This window comes from Euprymna scolopes, chromosome 23 (genome assembly GCF_053919585.1).
Source record: "Euprymna scolopes isolate OS-2025 chromosome 23, ASM5391958v1, whole genome shotgun sequence".
NCBI classification, from domain to species: Eukaryota; Metazoa; Mollusca; class Cephalopoda; order Sepiida; family Sepiolidae; genus Euprymna; species Euprymna scolopes.
The window spans coordinates 1,802,261-1,822,768 of record NC_136504.1 but is presented as its reverse complement, the minus strand read 5'-3'; the positions used below and the strand labels follow the sequence as shown (position 1 = coordinate 1,822,768).

Sequence of the window (20,508 nt, the reverse complement as noted above, 5' to 3'; positions counted from 1 at the left end):
TAAGAAATTACAGGTGATGACTGTTTTCCTCCTATGAATAATCATCTCTTGCTTTTGCAATAATCATCTTTCATTCTTGTTAGTTCCTTACATTAAATGGCTTTACACCTTGTCTGGAGCAATTTAAAAAAAAAAAAAAAGTACATTGCCTGAAAAATCTCCATCAACTACTTATTTGCTCCTACTTTATGCAAACTCTACCAAACAATATCTCTTCACACTGTCAAATTTTTTTTTCTAAATCCACCAAATTAAAATATTTTACCAAGATACTTTTACATTTGGTTCAAGATTAATATAGCATCAGTCATAAACTGCATTTCATCCATGCTTATCTAACTTATTTACTGTTCAAGTATTCTCTCAACTACTTCTAGGACCTAAACCATTAATTTTAAGCTTTTATAATTATTTCGATCCATGGATATCAAATTCATGCGTTTGAACGGGATTTTCTCGAAGAACATACAAAGTTGTGGTCTGCCACAAATCATCATTCTTTAAAAAAGATTTTTTTAAATTAAAAAAAAAAATTGTTTAAATTAGAAAATTTTTTATTTTTTAAATGAAAAAAAAAAATTTTTTAAACTCTTGATAACATTTAAATAAGATTTTTATGCCCAAAAACATCCCCCACCCACCCACAAACGCTACCTATACATCATTTCAGCCATCTCGCTCATCTTCTTCGGAATATGAACATATTCTTCAAAGTAACAAGCCAGTTCATTGACACTCATATCATCAAGTCGTGCCTGCAAAGAACAGGTTTGGTCTATAGAGAACGGCACAATATTAGGATTGGCACCAACTGACGCAGAAATCCTTGGGTGACCAGGAGTCGGCAGAGCGCCAGATGTCAAAGAATTATTCTGATAGATTAAAAACTGGGGAGCAATTGAATTGTAATCGTCAGTCGGTGGCATCACATGAAAATTGTCAGTTTTCTGAGCAAGGGTAGCGAAATTCGAAACAGAACTTTCTGAATACTGACCAAAATTATTTGCTTCGTCATGGTTGGCATGGTTGGATGATTGCAGCCTGTTGGCAGAGTATTTGGCCCTCTTGGCCGCATTTAACTGAGAAAGAAACTTTAACCGAGATGCTCGCAACATACTCTTCTCTGTGCTGTCTGAAGGATGCGGCCGGAAACGGGCCTCTTTTATGACCCCACGCGGACTGGACGATGATGACCTGGCCAAATTGAACTTGTCTAACATCGACGACGAGGACATTTTCTTTTTCAGATGAACTTTGCTACACTTACACATGTTGGCCTTGCGACATTCCTGGCAGAGTAGCTTCAGCTTCTGAAGAGATGAGATGCAGCCCGTGAGTGGTTCCTCGCCCGATATGGACACCATAGTGCCAGCAGCAGCAGTAACAACAACGCCTCCCGTCAGGGGTGGACTTGTAGATGGGGTACTTGGAGGTGCACCACACACTCCTAACTCAAAATGGCCAGCAGCTGGAGAGTTCAGACCATCAAGTTTCTCATCTTGAGTTTTCCTTTGAAAAAAGAAAAATAAAACCAATTAGAAAAATTTTTTTAAATAATAATCATTTTTCTTTGAACAATAAAAAAAAGAGAAATTTTTAAATTTACAACAAACAAGTACATAAGTGTTCCTCCTTCCTACTGTAATGATCAGATTGTGTACACAACCACTAATCCCAACTTTCATTGGATTTTGAGGAAAATTAATAAAAGTAATTTTTGATATGCATGAAAAAGTGGGCGGTGTGGATGGAGCGGTCAGAATTCTTGATTGCCATTTTTGAGCTAAAAACTAATGATTATTTTAAATATTTGCAAAGAATTATTTTGCATCATCTGTGAAGACGAAACATGAACATACTTTGAAAATTCTTGCTATCAGTTTTCTGCATTCATGGTCATAAACCATTACAAAACATTTTTGGGAAGGTGACAGTGAAATTGATAACGAGATAGAATAATGCTGGCATGCAAAATGCGAATCCTGTCACTTCCATAGCACCGTTTTCATTATGGATGTTAGCAACCTTCACATGGTCTCCTCATGCAAGTACTACTGAAGAAAACATCCGATGGCCGACCACTACGCTCATCATTTTCAAGAATCTCTTAGCCGCAACAAAATTTCTTAAACCACCATTGTGTTGTGCGTTAAGTAGTGGTTCCTGGGATAAACCGTGGCTACCAAGAGTAAAGAAGGCCAATGTACATGACAGCGTGACGTCATTATCAGATCCACTTGTAGGGATATGATCTAGGCTATCAGCAGCAGTTTCGTTTAGTTTTCAGTTTGCTGTCTAACATGGTGTATTCTTGCGTTGTTACAAATTGCTGAGGAAATTATCCAAAAGGCCCCAAAGTACATATATTTTCTCATCCTAAATTTTCCCAATTTGGATACGTACCGTTAGAAGGGAAAATTTTATTCAAACCAAATATAGTAAATAATGTTATTTGTTAATAAACAAATAAAGTAAGTAATGTTATTTGTTAATAATTAAACGTGTATTTAATTAGAACTGTATTCAAGTACTTTCATAACGTTTGATAACATTGTTAATATAAACTAAAGTACTTTCATAACGTTTGATAACATTGTTAATATAAATTACAGAAACAATACTATTTATTGCTAATACAGTAAATATTATGTTGATATCTTTAACTGTTTATTTTCTTATAAGGCTAAAAAGTCTATCAGGAAGGTTGAAAATTTAATTTAATTTTGTTTTAGGTTTTAAAATTATAAACAAATAATTTTTACATGAGAATGATTGTCAAAATGTTTTTTTAATAATAAATAAAACCTTTCATTGAGTATGTTCAAATATTTGAAACTTCTATATTTTTTTCTAAAGTCGGTTTGAAAGTTATTCACCACGCAGCTATTAATGAAATTAGCCATGACAGTGTTATATATTAAAATTGATTGTTTCTTTTTAGAATTATAAACAAATATTTTTTTTTAATTTATTTACTTGCCTCCCCACGAGGGAACAGTTAGACACAAGATCGGTTTTTAATGTGGGAAAATTTAGCTCCCCAAAAAGGGGCACTTTGGATAGGAACAAAAATAAAATAAAAATTGTCTCAATCATGAAGGACTTCTCCTCCACTGACCGAGGACAGAACAAATGAAGTGTAGCATCAGAACAGATACTACACTGTGATTATTATTATTATTAATGTAAATGTTTGTTCATTATCTTTTCTTAGATTTTAGCAATAGTTTACATTATGGTATGAATGTTTTCTTTATATTTTTAGGTATGTGAACATCATTTTCGGCCTGAGGATGTAATAAAGGAGAAGTCAAGATTCGATGATAAAACGTTGTGAAATAAACACGCAAGATGAGAACATTAGTCCGAATAATCTCTAAAGTTCCAAAAAATAACATTCAACCCATGTGATTTTTCTCTACATTAAAGTAAAAAATATTTCTGCACTAGTAACTTTTACTGTTTGTTTGTATTTAAATTATTTGCTTTATTTAAATTTTTTGTATTTTATCGTTTGTTTTCATTATTAAAATTATTTATGGTTTGTTTTCACTTTTAAAATTATTCATCATTGGTGTTTAATATGTTATTTAATTCTTTGTTTCCTAAATTCATAATTCACTTTTATCAGTATTAAATTGTATATTGCTTTAAAATTACTTAATTTTACATAGATAATATTTATATTTTATATTGAATAAAGTTCAGTTTCAGTATTAATCGAACTGTGTTCCTTTTTCTTTTTAAAAATGTTTTATTGCTCTTTTTCAAATGGCCCTCATATAGTATTGACAGTCTGAAAAATCTTACCTACATTGCCTGCATGTATTTTTCAGTTAACAGGCCTTCTTACTCTCGGTGGCCATGACTAAACACTATAATATTAATTTAATAATCGTGAGCTATTTCAGCAGCTTTTCGGCCTAGTTTGAATTGAAATTTTAAAAAATGCGCGAATTTGCTTTTTTCCATCTTGTATTCAAGGTTCTTAAAACCCATAATTGTTTTAAAACGATTGTAATCAAAACAATTAGAGTGAAAAATGCATAATTTTAAAACCATGTTTCATTACATTTTTTTTTACACCACTTTTTCAGTAAAAATGCTATATTTTTGGTAAACATAAGATTAAGCAATGAAATTTGCCATATACCTTTATTTTTGCACAAGGAATCAGAGTAACCAGGAAATGAGGGATCATTATACATTAAATTTATATGCAAAAATGATCCCCCTACTCTAAATCCTAAATTATTTGTCCTATTTTCTTTCTTTCAAGTATTTTTAGAGTAACACACAATCACCTAAAAGAGTAGAATCTTAATTTTTTTATTGACAGTTATAAAGTCATTTATTACTACAGCTCAAAAGTTAAATACATTTGAAAACTAAAATTTTTTACAAGGAAATTTTTTTGCATTAATTTTAAAACGAAAAAGTTTTGTTTTTCAAAATAAATGTAAATTCACAAAAAACTTGTTGCTTTAAACTGCTGCTGTTGCTTCAGCTTGCAGAGTGTGAGAGCTACTGTTTACTTTTGTTGAAAACGGGTTAACATTTTAGAGGAAGCATCACTAAAAACTGTCGATACCAAAAGAGAAATCATAATTTAATTTTTTAACACATAAAAATAAAAACATTATCATAGCTGGAATACAAAAAAATATTTAGAAAAAAAAATGTTCGAGACATGTCATATTGAGTTTTAATTCAAGACTATTCTTTATTTGGCCAATCAATTTTGGTGTTGATTTCCTTACTCTTCACAGATTTCCTGCCTGCCTTCCTTGAATCTTATGCCACTCAAAAGCCGATGCTCAATTCATACAAGATGGTCCAAAAGCAGTCTGAAGCATTCCATACGTTTCTGATGCATTTTTTTTCCAAGTTTAAAACAGAATTTTATTGCATATCATTCCTCTAAAGTGTCCTCACATCTAGATTACATTTTTGAAATTTACCAGCTGTGACAATCAGGCTTTAGTAGGGTGTATTCTAATTACTGCTTTAGCTAATCATTTGAACATAAAATCATAAAAATTGGCCAGTCATCTTATAAGATTATAACAATAACATACTAAATTTTCAAGAGTTTACGATAATTTTAAATGCTTGTACAAAAATGTCTGGAAACTTATTGAAGGCACCTCATATCTTTAGCGTACATTCATTCTTTCTACTTTTGAGTACAAACGAACAAGGAGTTTTCTTTTAATAGGATTTTGAAAATTCAACTTAATTATTACACTATCATTTAGTCATTAAATTTTTTTTTAACAAAATTATATTAAAAATATAACTAGCAAGGAGACCGAATGTTTTCTGAGATTGAATGAGAATCAAATGTTCCGCTTTCCCATACTTTTATTGTCATTGAAATCGGTAAAAATCGGCTTTTTTTTTTTTTTTAAAAATTAAATCCATTGATTGCCTGCTTTAGCTAACCCCCCCCTACCCCCTGCAGTGTACTGGAAAGAAGCTTCACATGCCTCCTTGCAGTGACTTAGTCCACAACACATTGTAGTCTATTATTGCACATTGCACTGTAGAGAATCTTATTTTTAAAACTTATCTGTAAATAATGGCTTCACTTAAAGTTTAAAATGCAAAAGTATCACTGTTCAATTGTGCTCTAAAAAAGAAACAGTCGTTTCGAATGCACTCCTGTCTTAGAAAAGATTTTACAGTTGATTTTATAGGCTGGAAACTTTACAAAATAAAGTCCTTAAAGTCTGTTAATGAAATCAATAAAATTAATTTCTTGAAATAATGATATTAATATTGAATCAAGTATTGTTTATTCAATATTTTCACCAATTCTCTCAAAAATTTCAAATATAATATATTTTCCTTTTTACAATGTTGAAAATAAAAATAAAATTGAAAAAATCCAGGATCACTAAGAAAAAAACAATCTAAAAAATGGTATTATTTTTAATAACCATTAATTTAGACAAATATGGATGAGCAACATTATATAAAAAAAACGGGGCAGGCTTTACATCCCACCCGCCATATTCTATTTAATTATTAATAAATAATTGTTTTATCTTGTTTTTTCAATGAATAAATTTTCAGTGTAATCAGTGATTTTAATTGACTTTCTTCACACTAAAATGCACCTTTATTTAAAAAGGATTAATTTATCATTACAACATGTTTAAGAATAAATCAGGTCATTATGTAAAAAAATAAATAAATATTCTAATTAAATAACCACTTCCTTTTTATTATAACAAAAAAAGATTACCTAAGTTAATGAATATTTTTTGTAATCTTAAATTATAGCAATAAGAGTACAATAAGGTTTCAATTCCTTTATAAATTTTAAAATGAAATTGAATTTTTAACATTTTGGACTTCATAGAACTTATGTACAACACTTTATCTGTTTTCATTGTGCAGATCTGTTACTAAACTCGCTTTTTGGGGCTAATTAAGCAATTTTTTGTAAAAACTAGGGTTTTTTTTTAATTAAATATCTTAAAACTTCACTAATTATCCTTGAAATAGTCCCAGAAAACTTTAACTTTAAAATTTAGCTGAATTTTCGAAATTTCAAAGTCACTGTGAAAACATTTTTCATTATAACATTTTTTTTTCATGTGTAAAGATATTTTTTCCTTTTAGAGATTAACTTTAATCTTTCAAACACAATCAAAAAGTAATTGGAAACCAAAATAAAATTACATTAAATTGCACATTAGAATTCCAAATCTAATATAAATGACTTTCTATTTGAAAGTTAAAATGCTTCCAAATTCTTTGAAAATTTTAGAGACTCATCAAGTAACTCATTTTTATTGTTTTGAAAATTATTCAAATGCCTAACTTGTTTACAAAGATACAAAAAAGAAAAAAATGTTAATTTAAATGAAAAATCCTGAAGAATACCAAAGGGAATATATAGGTGTAAACATCTTTGACCTATCAATGTAAACAATATAACACATCATTTGAATTTTGATGAAGCGTCAAGTGACTTGTGTAAAAATCACTTTTTATAGATTGAAATATGTGGACGTTAAAACAACAGAAGTAGATGACCATTTTCAAATATTACATGTAGTGTTTGTTCTTCTAACTGGATCAATTTTTTTTGTGACCCCCTCCCCCTTCCTTTATAGGGAGATGGATATCCCGCCACCACCACGACTATTAAAATGACCATTTGTCACATCCATCTCTCATATGGACACAGTAAATAGAAAGAGAACAAGCCGAGCATGCGGGGAAACAATCCTCCACGAGTGAAAAATTTACTTTCACCATGACTAATGTTTGTACAAAAATTTTTAAAATCCAAGGCATAGTTATTGAGAAAAGTGCAAACAAACAGACATGAATTACTTTATTGGGATGTGTGGGGGAGGGGGGGGACCAAAAATGCAAATGACCTGGACTAGTGATCATGTGATTCCTAAAAAAATCAACAGGGTGGGTAGAAGTAATTACTCACGTCTCCCTCTGTCTACCACATGGAGGGGTAAGGAGGGTGACAAAGTTTAATTTTAAATAATAAAGACCATATATTCTAACAATAACTATTTCTGCATTGATCTGATTATGAAAAACTTCCATCAAACAAGAAGTTCAACCAGTAAAAACAAAGTTACGCAAACGCATCATGCAAAATAAAACCTAAAGTATTTCTCAACTCAACAAAAATTTTACAATTAACATTTTTTTTTGTTACTACAGGGTGACAAAAAAAAAAAAAAAAAAAAAAAAAAAAAAAGCTAAATCGAGGCCATCTAGAACATATGCTGTAGAATGGGGAAAAAAAGGCCAAAGACCCTAGTGTTTTGATGTGATGTTTTGAATATAATAAACTAGTTGTGACCAAAGTTTCATTTCATTCAGACAAAACACTAAGAAACGGGGCCTAATTAGAGTTGGGGCCCGTTTTTTTTGGGGGGGGGGGGTTACCCTCTATTAATCAAATATTTACTGAAATCAAAAATGCAATAAAAGAATTTAAAAAAAAAAAAATTTTTTTTTCAAAAAATTACAAAATTAAATCTTATACAATGCATTTTAGTTTATCAACAAGTCAGCCATTTTTATCTTTTGTTAGTTATCGAAAAATAAGAATGAACTACTTTGAACAGAATTCGTGAGCATCTCAACTGTCAAATAGTTATTTGCCATTTTGAAATTCTTTGCAAATTCTCATGTATAAAAAGATTCAAAGTTTTGGAAAATTTTACATCCAATAATTGCATGAATTGCAAAGATTAAGACAATATGAGTATAATTATTCCATTTCTCTTTTAATAACTTGGTTCAATCAATTAATTTACAACTTGGTATATTTCCACATTGTTATTAGCCTTCTATAAAATGTCTAATGCATAATAATCTAATGACCAAACAATATTGTAATAAGTTTTACTTTCAAACGAAAAAAAGTAGAAAAAACAAAACAGTAAACATTCCCGAGCAACGCCGAGAAAGATACAACTAGTTTGACAAACTCTAAGAGGATTTTCTGCATAAAATAGGGAGGGTGGGATATATATTACAGTAAGTAAATGTTGTTAATGACTAAAACAATGGTTCTCAACAGGGGTCCATGTGGACCCCCATGGTACATGTAGCTTTACTTGGGTTCAGTTTTCCTTCAAAATAAACTGTGGATTTATGTTCTTTAATTTTTCTTTTTATTAATGAAAAATAAAAAAATAAAAAACTGCTATAGGGATTCACCAAAATACATCAAAAAGAAAAAAAATCCGCAAGTAAAAAAAAGTTGAGAACCACTGGACTAGAGAACATCTCATCCATCCATAGGTGGAGGTAGAGGATGGAGAAGAGGAAAGAAAAAAGAGAGACAAAAACCTACCAGGGTTCAGAGTCTATGTCTAAGAGTTCAAAGGCATCATGAAGTCCCAGTTCTGTAGTTTTAGTCAAGCCATTTTGTTGACTTGTACTACAGCTGCAGTTGTTAGCATTGGAAGTGTCAGTGACTAAGATAGTGTTGGTGGTCGCTGCAGCATCAGTAGTAGAAGTGGTAGTGATGATTGTACTGGTATCGCTATTGTGGCTGCTACAACTATTTGTACTATTGGTGTGGGTGGTCGTCGTGCTACCCCCAAGATTATCAGGGCTTGTGTTGGACGTTGAAGAATCGGAAAGAGAGGTGGACAAGATGGTCTCTTCCACAGAAATGCTGCTGTTGTTGTTGTTAATCTCAGGCATTGTTTACAAAAAACGGATCTGAAACACAAAAAAATATATATATTTAAGAAGGGAAAATTCACTTTTTTTCATTGACTTCATTTTTTAAATTTTTTTTTTATTCATTAATTTTGCAAAAGAAGTTTTTAATTTTTGGTTCTTATTAAAAATGTGCATGTGTATAAAGTTCTGTTTGTTGATCAATTGTCACGCTTAAGTTTTAAACATTTCCGATATAATTAGTATTGTTTTGATTAGTCAGACAACTGTTCTCATTATTTTCCCCCCCGTTTCAGACGATGTAGCCTCTAATCTTCAAGTGTATCTTGTCAACCCAAGAATCTTTGTCGGACTCTGGAATCTGCATGAAATTTCACAAGAAGCAGAGCACCTGGTAGAGTTATTCGATCTGTCACAGTTATGAAGTATAAAATAGCATCTACATCAATAAACAGATTGAATGGATGCAGGTTATGAAGATACATTACGTTCGAACCAAGTTTGTTACAGTTTAAACCTCTCTCTGACCCTCACACACCATCTGGTACTATTGAAAAGGAACAAACAAATAGATCCGACTTGGGTTTTTCTTTCTTTTTTTTTAACACAAGTCATTTATTACAGTTTTTCTTTCTCCCTATCTGGACACCAGCTTAAAAAAAAATCTTTTGCTGCCACTGCGGGACCACATGTCCATCTCCCCTGGCTGGCATTTTTCTTTCTTCCAACCGCACACTGGCCACAACCAGCCCATTTTCGCCTTCATTTTACATGTCCGTATCCTTTTGTGCCGACTTTGTTTCTCTCCGACCACGTGGTGTCCTTTTTTTCTTCGTCTTTAGACGCAAGTTCGCACACACTTCCTAATTTGCATATGTCCTTTTTTTCAGCTACTGCTGCTTAATATCCTCGCAAGCCAGCTAGCTTACAGCTCCTGCTGATATTTTCCCCCCACACACTCATATGCGCTTTGTTGCACATTCTTATTTGTCATGGTTGGAAGAAAAGTGCAGGTCTAAGTTGGTAATACACACATTGAACAATTATTTAAGAAAAGTAGTGCTTCTTTGTTATTAGAGCAAACTTTGAAATCTTGAATTTCAAGTAAAACTAATTGTATCTATTTAATTGTTATGTCACAGTGATGAACATATCCAAAAATTACGCAAAAGAAAATTAAATATTAATGAAAATAGTTTTCATAAGCAATTAGTCAAAATTGAGTTTTACTAAATTGGCCCAAGATTTTCAAAGTTTACAGAAAATAATTACCTCCCTTGTTGCAATTCAAACTGTTTATTTTTAGTAAAACTCAATTTTTGCCAATTGTCTTTGAAAACTATTTTCATTAATTTTTTACCTTTTTTGGTAATAATTTGATATGTTCATTATTGCGGCACAATTCATTAGTTTTACTTGTGATTCAATATTTTGATTTTCACTACACGAAGAAGCACCGGAAAAGTGTTATTAAAATTATGAAAAGAACAAAACCAAAATATTTGAAATATAAATATAAAAAGCATAATACAGAGATGAAAGTGAGAATTAAAAAAAAAATTCTAAAACAATTTGTACTCATTAAAATAGTGATTAAATTTTATTACGGAGGGGGGAGGGCATTATCACTTAGATTAAATGGATGAATCTTAATATTCGTTCTTATTACAGGAAAGGTCCTAAAAATAATGCCTCTTATTTTTTTTTTATTATTCCGCCCAAATGGACTAAAGGAGATTGCAAGTTGCATTGTTATGATGATTGAACTTATGCATTTATGATCTGGAAGTTTTATCTCTCTGTTACAGATATTGACGGTGTGAGATTAAGAAAGAAACCAGTCATGTAATTCATGGTTACTTAGATAACCATTGTAATATTCATTGTAATATTTAACTTTAGAAAAGTTGTTTCATTTTTGGTATAGGGCTTCATTACAATTTTTTTTTTTTTTTTTTTTTTTATTACACGGAGGTCACCACTTATCAAGACCCGGAAACCACTCGAGGATAAGGGTTATTGCATGTACAGTAATCAATGGGATAGTATCGTAGTAATTGTTAGTATTGGAGACTTGATAAAGTGTCTTACTTAAGGGGGCGATTCATCAGGAATTGGTTTATGTTGGACTTGAAGACATCCAAGTTGTAGTCAGGTGGGAAACCGGCAAACGGAAGAGAGTTCCACAGGCGTGCACTTCTAAGAAAGAAGCTTTGTTCATGGAATCTACATTTTGATTTAGGCACAGATAAAGAATGGGGAAAATTAACAGTGGTTTCAGCTAGACCGGTGTTTTTTGTGAAAGATTGGTGAGGGGGGGGGGGCCAGAGATTGGAGCTCTGACAAGCACTTGCCATGGAAATAACGATAAAACAAAGACAGGCTCGCAACGTCTCTTCTGTGGGAGAGAAGTTGCATCCCCAGACAGACACCACAAATATCATAATAGTATAGAACCATCGATTCCCTTCAGACCATAATTAGGTGCCGTAACACCTCTCCCCTTTATGAGTGGAAAGTATAATCAACGACACACCAGCATCCTGTCACAAATGTTAGGGATTCAGGCTATCCATTCTGTTACACAACGCAAACTTATTTAAAGTTATTTTAACAGTAAATGATACCAATACTTTGTGTAATTGACAAAAAAAAAACAAAAAAAAAAACGAAGTGAATTAATTTTTCTAATTTACTTTTTCTACATTGTTCAAACAGTATAATTTTCAGATATTTCTGTTGGTGAATCAAGGTTGAAATCATTAAATTCCACAGATCAAAAAGTGTGCTTAATGTTTTTACTATTTATGTAAGCAAACGATTTTCTTTCTTTTGACATTCAATAAGTTATTCTAGCAAAACCAAGATTTTTTAATATTGCTAAATTTATTTATTAGTCGAGTCCATGCAAATTCAATTTCCAGAAAGGTTCCCAACAATCCAAAGTTATAACCCTTTGAAAGTTTAGGTTTGGAGGCCCACCACTTTTCTTTTTCCCACGTATAAAACCCTTTAACTAATTTTAAGGCTTTTGAGAAAGTATATTTCCATTTCCAAAACATTTTTTTCATTTGTTGAAAAAAGTGAAGATCTTCATTTAGATTTGTTATTAAATTAAAAAATACCTTTAAATAATTATTTTGTACACATCCAGTATGAGATAACAAAAGGTTAGACCATCAGACTTGTGCAGTATTTACCCCGGCACACACCACATCTCAAACCATTGATGTAATATTTTCCAGCGACAAGCCGAGCATGCAGAATTTCCGTCCAGGGGAGAAAAATTTACTTTCACCATGATTAATGTTTGTGCAAAATTTCAAAAGAAATCCAAGACATGGTTATTGAGAAAAGTGCAAACAAATGGACAAACGATTTTTGAGGCAATTTTACTTCTATAATAGCTCCAGAGTTATCCCGGAAAATGCATTCTGGCAAAAATTTACTTTCACCATGACTAATGTTTGTGCAAATTTTCAAAAACTTCAAGGAGTGGTTAATGAGAAAAATGAGAACAAAGTAACAGACGAACAAGAGTGAATTACTAGGTCAAGGGACCAAATAGAAAAGATGGTGATAAAAAAAAAATTAGAAAATAATTTATTATCTGATAATTTATATTAAAGTAGTTTAATGAAATAAATGCATTTTTACCAACATTTTACAACTTGTATGACCATACATTCGGAAAATTGACATTTTACATCAACTCATAATTATGAATTCAGAGCTACATTTTTCTTACAAGCGCTGGTTCTTTTCTGAAGAAGGTTAAAAATTACATTAAAAATGACATTAAATAGCAATCTTTTTTTTTTTTCTAATATCAAACGTGTCCTTCAATTTTGAAAATTTACTAAACATTAGCATCAATGATTATTTACATCAAAGAAAGAAAAAAAAATTACCGATTTGCTCTATAGGGAGACTGAAAATATCTCCCACTATCCGGAGCAAATAATTGGAAAAAATTGTACTTCATATCTTAAAGTACACTCGTTATGGTATCCTTCCCTCCAAATCAAAAAATTGAGATTACATTATTTAAACAATAGTGATTTCAAGGGAGACTATATAGGATTTACTACTAGCTTCTAGACAAAGTTAAAAAAAAAAAAAAAAAAAAAGTCACCAACCTAGTAAGTACCGAACTATGAACTAAACTTTAACTTCTGCCTCATCAATAGAATGTGGCATCCTTTTGTCTGTTTTACAAGTATTTCAATGGAAAGAGCTCTGATGAACTCCGGGCACTAGTACCCCCTCGATAACAATACCCTCAACAAACAGCAAAATCTTATCTCTACACTGTAAAGATCCCTAGTTGCCATAAAGCCTTCTACTCAAATAGCTTTTTCCCTTGGACTGCCCACCCGGGACTCTGCTTCCCTGACTGTACAACAAGCAAAAATTCAAGTGTAATATGAACAGACATCTCACTACCCAGCTTACTAAATAATATCCCTGCATAATCTGTTCTCAAATAGGAGCCTCTCTCTCACAACTAAGTGGCTCTGTGCTTTGTTTGAGGTAAAAAAAATAAAATAAAATTAAAAAAAAAAAAATTTTTTGTTGTCTCATAAAAAAACCACTTACCCCTCCCGCTTAACATGAAAAAATAATAATCATTCCTACTAAAAAAAAAAAAAAAAAAAAAAAAAAAAATTAGTTTGGTGTGTGTAAATTTTTCAAGTCAATAACTTCTGTTAAGATTTATCACTAAAAAATAGCTTTTGTTTTTTTTGTTTTTTTAATCCCCCTCCGCAATTCAAAGGAGGTATGGGATAAAAAGATTAAAAAAAAAAAAAAAAATCTATTTCCTGTAACTGACTCAGCAAAAATAAAAGAAAAAAAATTACTCATTTCTCTTTATTTTCATTTTTATTAATAGAACATGAAAAGAGGAAGAAAAAATATCATTTCGGTTGTTGAATTATTGTTCTCATGAATATTTGACATTCCCGTTTCCATTGATAAAAGTTGAAAACAGTTAAGTAGTAATTATTGTACTTGGCACAACAAGAAGCATTCAGATGATCCAATCATACTTCTATGGAGGCTCGTACCCACCATAATATCACTAGAATCAAAATCTTAAAAATGTTTTTAGTTTTTATCACTAAGGAAAAACACCCGTTTTTATTGTTTCATAGAAAACGCCACTCACCCATATAATTCACTATGAAATTTTTTTTACAATAGAAGGTAAATAAAGAAAGTTGCTTTTTTTTAAGATCAAAGTGTTGTATCTGTTCTGCTTTCAGTCGGTGTTCCTTCCACACTGAAACAATTTTCATTTTCGCTTCAATCCAGAGTGCCCTTTTTTGAGGAGTTGGTTTTTCTCATATTAAAGACCTAACTATTTAAGCGCTGCCTTAAGGAGAAGTGCTTTCCGACCCCCTGGAAGACCTCATCAGTTTGCCCTGTATTTAAGAATTCAGGTGATAAGTCATCTCTCTCTCAATACAGACCAATAAGTCTTCTCTGTGTTATGAGTAAGTTACTGGAATCCATATTAAATAGAGAAATAGTCAACCACCTCAGCAGAAACAACCTTCTTAGTGACACACAATATGGTTTCCGCTCTGCAAGATCTACCGCAGATGTGCTGACGGTTATATCCCACAGGATTAGTGAATCTCTTGACAAAGGCTTCCTTTCTAGGGCAATTGCTCTTGACATATCAAAGGCCTTTGACAAAGTATGGCATAAGGGTCTACTTCATAAGATTTCCAGCTACGGTATAACTGGAAATGTTTTCTCAATCATTAAATAATTTCTCTCCGATAGGCTCATAAGAGTAGTGGTAAATGGACAAAAATCGGAGGCCTGCAATATAAATGCTGGAGTCCCTCAGGGGTCAATCCTCGGCCCAACTCTCTTCCTGATCTACATCAATGACCTCCCTAAACACATACTTAAATCATTCGTTGACATCTATGCTGATGACACGACCATCTACGGCAACACATCAAAGGCTGTAAATGACGAAGTTCTCTCAGATTCTCTCTCCTCTGATCTCGAGCGCGTGGTTCAGTGGGGGAAGATGTGGCTAGTTACCTTTAATGCATCTAAAACCAAACTCCTATCCTTACATCATCAACGCTCTGATCCCCAGCTGGCATCAATTGTGATGGATGGCTCTCGTCTGGGTGAGGCCCCGTGTTTTGACAAGCTTCTGGGTTTGACCTTTACTCCTGATCTGAAATGGAACACGTACATCAAGTCTGTTGCCAAGGTCGCAGGAAAGATGGTGGGATCCTTCTACCGCTCCAGAAGATATCTCACTACTGATGCAATTCTCTATCTATATAAAAGCCAAGTACGGCCAAGGATGGAATACTGTTGCCATATCTGGGCAGGAGCTGCCAAAAACAGCCTATCATGCCTTGACAGAGTACAAAATAGACTTCGTGGTTTAGTGGGGGATGCCCTTTTCTCTACCCTGCAACCCCTCTCCCACAGAAGAGACGTTGCGAGCCTATCCTTGTTTTATCGTTATTTTCATGGTAGGTGCTCGTCTGAACTCCAATCCCTGGTCCCCCCCCCTCGCCAAACTTTCACGAAAAACACCCGTCTAGCTGAATCCACTGTGAAAAATTTCCCCCACTCTATATCTGTGCCTAAATCAAAACGCGGATTTCATGAGCAAAGCTTCTTTCTTAGAACTGCACGCCTGTGGAACTCTGTTCCGTCTGCCTGCTTCCCTCCGGACTACAACTTGGATGTCTTCAAGTCTAATGTTAACAAATTCCTAATGAACCTCCCCCCTAATTAAACACTTCATAAAATCTCCTCACTAACGTGATGTACTTGCAATAACCCTTATCCCTGAGTGGCTTCCGGGCCTTGATAAGTGGTGATCACTGTGTAAAAAAAAAAAAAAAAAAAAAAAACTAGTGTCGAACAGTCCTCATGAGAAGGCAAATAAATGGGGATTTTCTGAGAAGAAAAAGAACAAAAGAAAAAGAAAAAGAAAAAAAAGAAAAAAGGAAAAAGAAAAAAAAGAAAAAGGAAAAGAAAAGGAAAAGAAGAAAAAGGAAAAGAAGAAAAAGGAAAAGAAGAAAAAGGAAAAGAAGAAAAAGGAAAAGAAGAAAAAGGAAAAGAAGAAAAAGGAAAAGAAGAAAAAGGAAAAGAAGAAAAAGGAAAAGAAGAAAAAGGAAAAGAAGAAAAAGGAAAAGAAGAAAAAGGAAAAGAAGAAAAAGGAAAAGAAGAAAAAGGAAAAGAAGAAAAAGGAAAAGAAGAAAAAGGAAAAGAAGAAAAAGGAAAAGAAGAAAAAGGAAAAGAAGAAAAAGGAAAAGAAGAAAAAGGAAAAGAAGAAAAAGAAGAAAAAGGAAAAGAAAAAGGAAAAGAAAAAGAAAATAAAAATAAAAAGAATAAGAAGAAAAAGAAAAAGAAGAAAAAGAAAAAAGAATAAAAAGAAGAAGAGAATGATGAGAGTTAGGCTACTATTTTCAGTGATGGACAATTTATATTTAGTGTAGATATTTTTCAAATTAAAGCGCACAAGTCTTAAAGAACGAAGGTCACTCATGGTTGGATCAATATAGGGTTTTAAATTTTCCCATTCGACCACCCTGAAACTGCTCAATTGAGATAATGACCAGTCTTCTTTTTTTCTTCTTTTTTTAAAGAAAACTTTACTTAATATTTGTTTGTCTACGCTGTTTATAGTTAGAATCTTCAATCACCATAATACTCTACTAACACCCGACCCGAGAATTCTTCCTTCAAACTCCTCAGCTTAACATTCGCAGGCAATATGAACTGGAACAAATTGAGGACATTGCAAAGGCAGCTGCAAAGAAGGTGGGTTCCCTCTATCATGCTTGAAGACTACTTGCATTTTTAGAGTATTGTGTACCTTTACAAAGGCACCATTCGCTGGGCATCTACCGTTAGTGTCTTCCCTGTGGATAGGGTTCAAAGAAGAGTCTCCAATCTAATAGGTCCTGCTTTGTCAACTAAGCTCCAATCCCTTTCCCATCATCGCAATGTTGCATATCTGTGCTTGTTTTACAAATATTTTAATGGAATGTGTTCTGATGAACTCATTGCACTTGTGCCCCATCAACATACATATCCCCGACAAACCCGCTAAGCAACAAAATCACACCCCTTCACTATTCAGGTCCCTAAATGCCAGAAAGTTTTCAACTAATAGCTTCTTCCCTCGAACAGTTAGACTTTGGAATTCCCTTTCTGCTGCCTGCTTCCCTGACTATACTGATATGCAAAAGTTTAATTTATGTAAATCGACATCTTGCTCATTTTCCCTAAGCATGATCTCAATTAGTAACCTCTTACGTCCAAGTGACGGTATGCCTTGTTGAAGGTGAATACGAGTAAAAAACAAAAATACCACATTCACTGCAAATGTTGTTCAACTTAAAATTCCCAAATCGATTCTTTTTTTTTTTTTTCTGATACATTTTCATTTTTTGGCAAAAGACTAAGAAACTATAAAAATAATGTTTTTATAATGAGGCACTTTTAAATGAATGACGAAAAATAAACTGATTCGATCTATTATTGTATTTATAATGGGTGTAGGTAATGTAGTATCTGTTCTGTTGTTATAAGACTGTCCTGCCAGAAATTACCTCCTCCTTCTCCAAGGGGTTGGAGATAATCCTCCCAGGTATTACATCCTCTATTTTGGAGGGAGGCATTGTACTATCTGTTGTCATGATGCCATTCTACCAAACATTACTACATCATTCTTGGGGGAAGAATCCTCCCATCTTTATTTCCTTTCTAGTGGGTAGTGTAGCATATTTTCATTTATCAGGATACATCCTTCCCAGGCATTACCTGAATTTTAAGGGGAGTATATGTTCATTTTTCAAAATATCATGGGAGAGGGGGGGGGCGAGATAATGTACTATCGATTTTGTTACCATAATAACAAGTAAACGTTGACTAAATATAGTATTTGTGATCTAAATAAGATCGTGACATGATGAATGGTTCCCCTTTTTCAAATGATGTTATCTCAAGTAAAAACATGAAGCTGGGTATTCCACCTGATTAGATGAATTTTTGTCATGGAATTCATGAAGACAAAGAGATCACAAGAAAGATATATTATAACATATTTAAATGGTCAATTATGGAGAGGAAAATTATGTTCTCAACTTCTTTGCTAACTCGGTGTTTGAGATGTGAAGTAGAATATTAATGGAATATTCAAATATCTATGCATCACATATAGAGATCAAGTGTTTTCGCCGAGTGATGAGCCCCTTGATTTTTGAGAACTTTGAAGTAAAATGAAACAAAGATTAAGTTCAGGTGAGAATGGAGCCCATGTAACGCGTTCACCTCTTCCTATCGAGCAGAGAAATATCTGTCATGATACGTGCAAGCTATGCAACTGAAATGGAGGGAGCACTATTTTGCATAAAATACAATTTTCAACAAATGACAAGCAGAAGGTCATCCATGATATCAGACATAATGGAAGACTATGTCCCACGAACAAATCACCAAAGATATGTGCCCAGATGTTGAGCATGAACCGATATTGATCACGTAATGAGACAACCACATGTGCAGATCATGTTGACTGTACCCAGAAAAGTCAGGATTTCCAATACGCAACTCCAAGAATGGATTATCTGCAAGAACCGCTGTACAATTTGCAGCTGATAATTGTACAAAACTTCTTGTAACATTTTCAAAGCAATTGCATGAGAAATAGTCATTTGCCTTGCCAACTGTTGCTTAGTTTGAAGGTTTTTTTTGTGGGTTTTTTTTGGCATTGTTGACCTTGGTAGTCCTGTTGCCACCACAAGGTTAAATAATCCCATAGTCATGCAGAAGGCAACAAACCAACCTGCCTTTTCCCTTGAGGCTTGCATTTATGAACATCCGTGGGCTTAGAACTAATTTAAATGATGTTGAAGCATTTCTCCTAACAAACACCCCGGATATCTTAGCACTAAGTGAGACTAACCTACACTCCTCCATCCCCTCTAATTACTTTAACATGACTGGATATCTCCCACTCTGCCGTAAGGACTCTGACAGACATATACATGGGCTTGGAGTCTACATTCGAAACACCCTCCCCTTGACTAGAGAAACTAAACTAGAATCGGACAATCAAGCCTTTATGTGCTTTAGACTTAACATGCAACATAACATTAGCTACTTTTATTTTCTCTACCACTTGCCCTCGACCCAGGACTGTACCCTAATAAACAAATTCTGACAGCATAGCTACAGCACTTTCCCTCGACACTAGCGCACAAGTGCATGTATTTGGTGACTTCAATGTCCACCATAGCAACTGGCTTGGATTTTCTACTTACAGACGCAGTTGGTACCACAACAAATAACTTCTCTATATCTCATTTCCTATTACAGACGGTTACGTTTCTAACCCGTTTCCCAGACCAACAAGAATAACACGCATCACTTCTAGATCTGTTTTTGACCACAATTCCCGATGACTGTAACGAATGCCCACAGCCCTCTAGGGAACACCGATCATGCAGTGGTAATGGTTGAAATCGCCCTAAACTCTAGACCTAAAACTGACAAGCCACTGCTCAAGACAACGAGATATTATAAAAAGGCTGACTGGGAAGCCATCAGGGATCTCATCAGGGATACACCATGGCAAAATACTTTTTCACTTCCTGCTGAACATTGCGCAAATGAGACCACTGAATGGTTCAAAACGGCAACTGTAGCACATGTTCCCATGCGCAAATTCTATAGCAAACCCCACTCTCCCCAATGGTTCACTTCTACTTGTGCAGCTGCCATAGCGCAAAAGCAGCATGCGTTCTGCAAATATAACCGATATAAGTTCAGATCAAACAGACAGAAGTATATAGAAGTCAGAAATAACTGTAAGAAAGAAATAGCGCCAGCTAAGAGAGAATTTACTGAAACCACCAAAAAACGCATCGAAGCACAGAAATTAGGAACCCGTGACTGTTGGAAAATATAGAACAGTGTAATAAATAATGGGCAATCAACAATTCCTCCACTATCCAACAATCATGAGCTTGTTTGCTCTGCAACTGAGAAGGCTAACATGCTTGTCAGACAGTTTGCCTCCAACTCTACACTGGACCCTGCTAACCACCCCCTCCCTGACTTTCCTTTTCGGACAGATGCCACACTAGACGATCTAAAAATCACCGCTTCTCAGATGCATGCTATCATAAGAAATCTTGACACTGCAAAAGCATGTGGACCTGATCTCATCCCGGCTGTACTATTAAAAAAGTGCACTGCCAAAGTAGCTCCAGTTCTCTCCAAACTTTACAACAAATGCCTTAATGAATCTTGCTTCCCTGCATGCTGGAA

General features: G+C 33.6%; 1 protein-coding gene across 1 annotated transcript in view; it reads right to left on the bottom strand.

The window, feature by feature from the left end:
* Positions 1–536: 536 nt before the first annotated feature.
* Positions 537–20,508, bottom strand: part of LOC145245731 (uncharacterized) — a 35,340-nt gene continuing 15,368 nt past the window's right edge. The window contains exons 2-3 of the mRNA XM_080107284.1: positions 8,846–9,219; positions 537–1,509 (exon numbers count right to left, since the gene is read on the bottom strand). Of these exons, the coding sequence (XP_079963410.1) occupies positions 651–1,509; positions 8,846–9,201 (1,215 nt within the window). The 5' untranslated portion in view covers positions 9,202–9,219 and the 3' untranslated portion in view covers positions 537–650. The remainder of the gene's footprint in view (positions 1,510–8,845; positions 9,220–20,508) is intronic.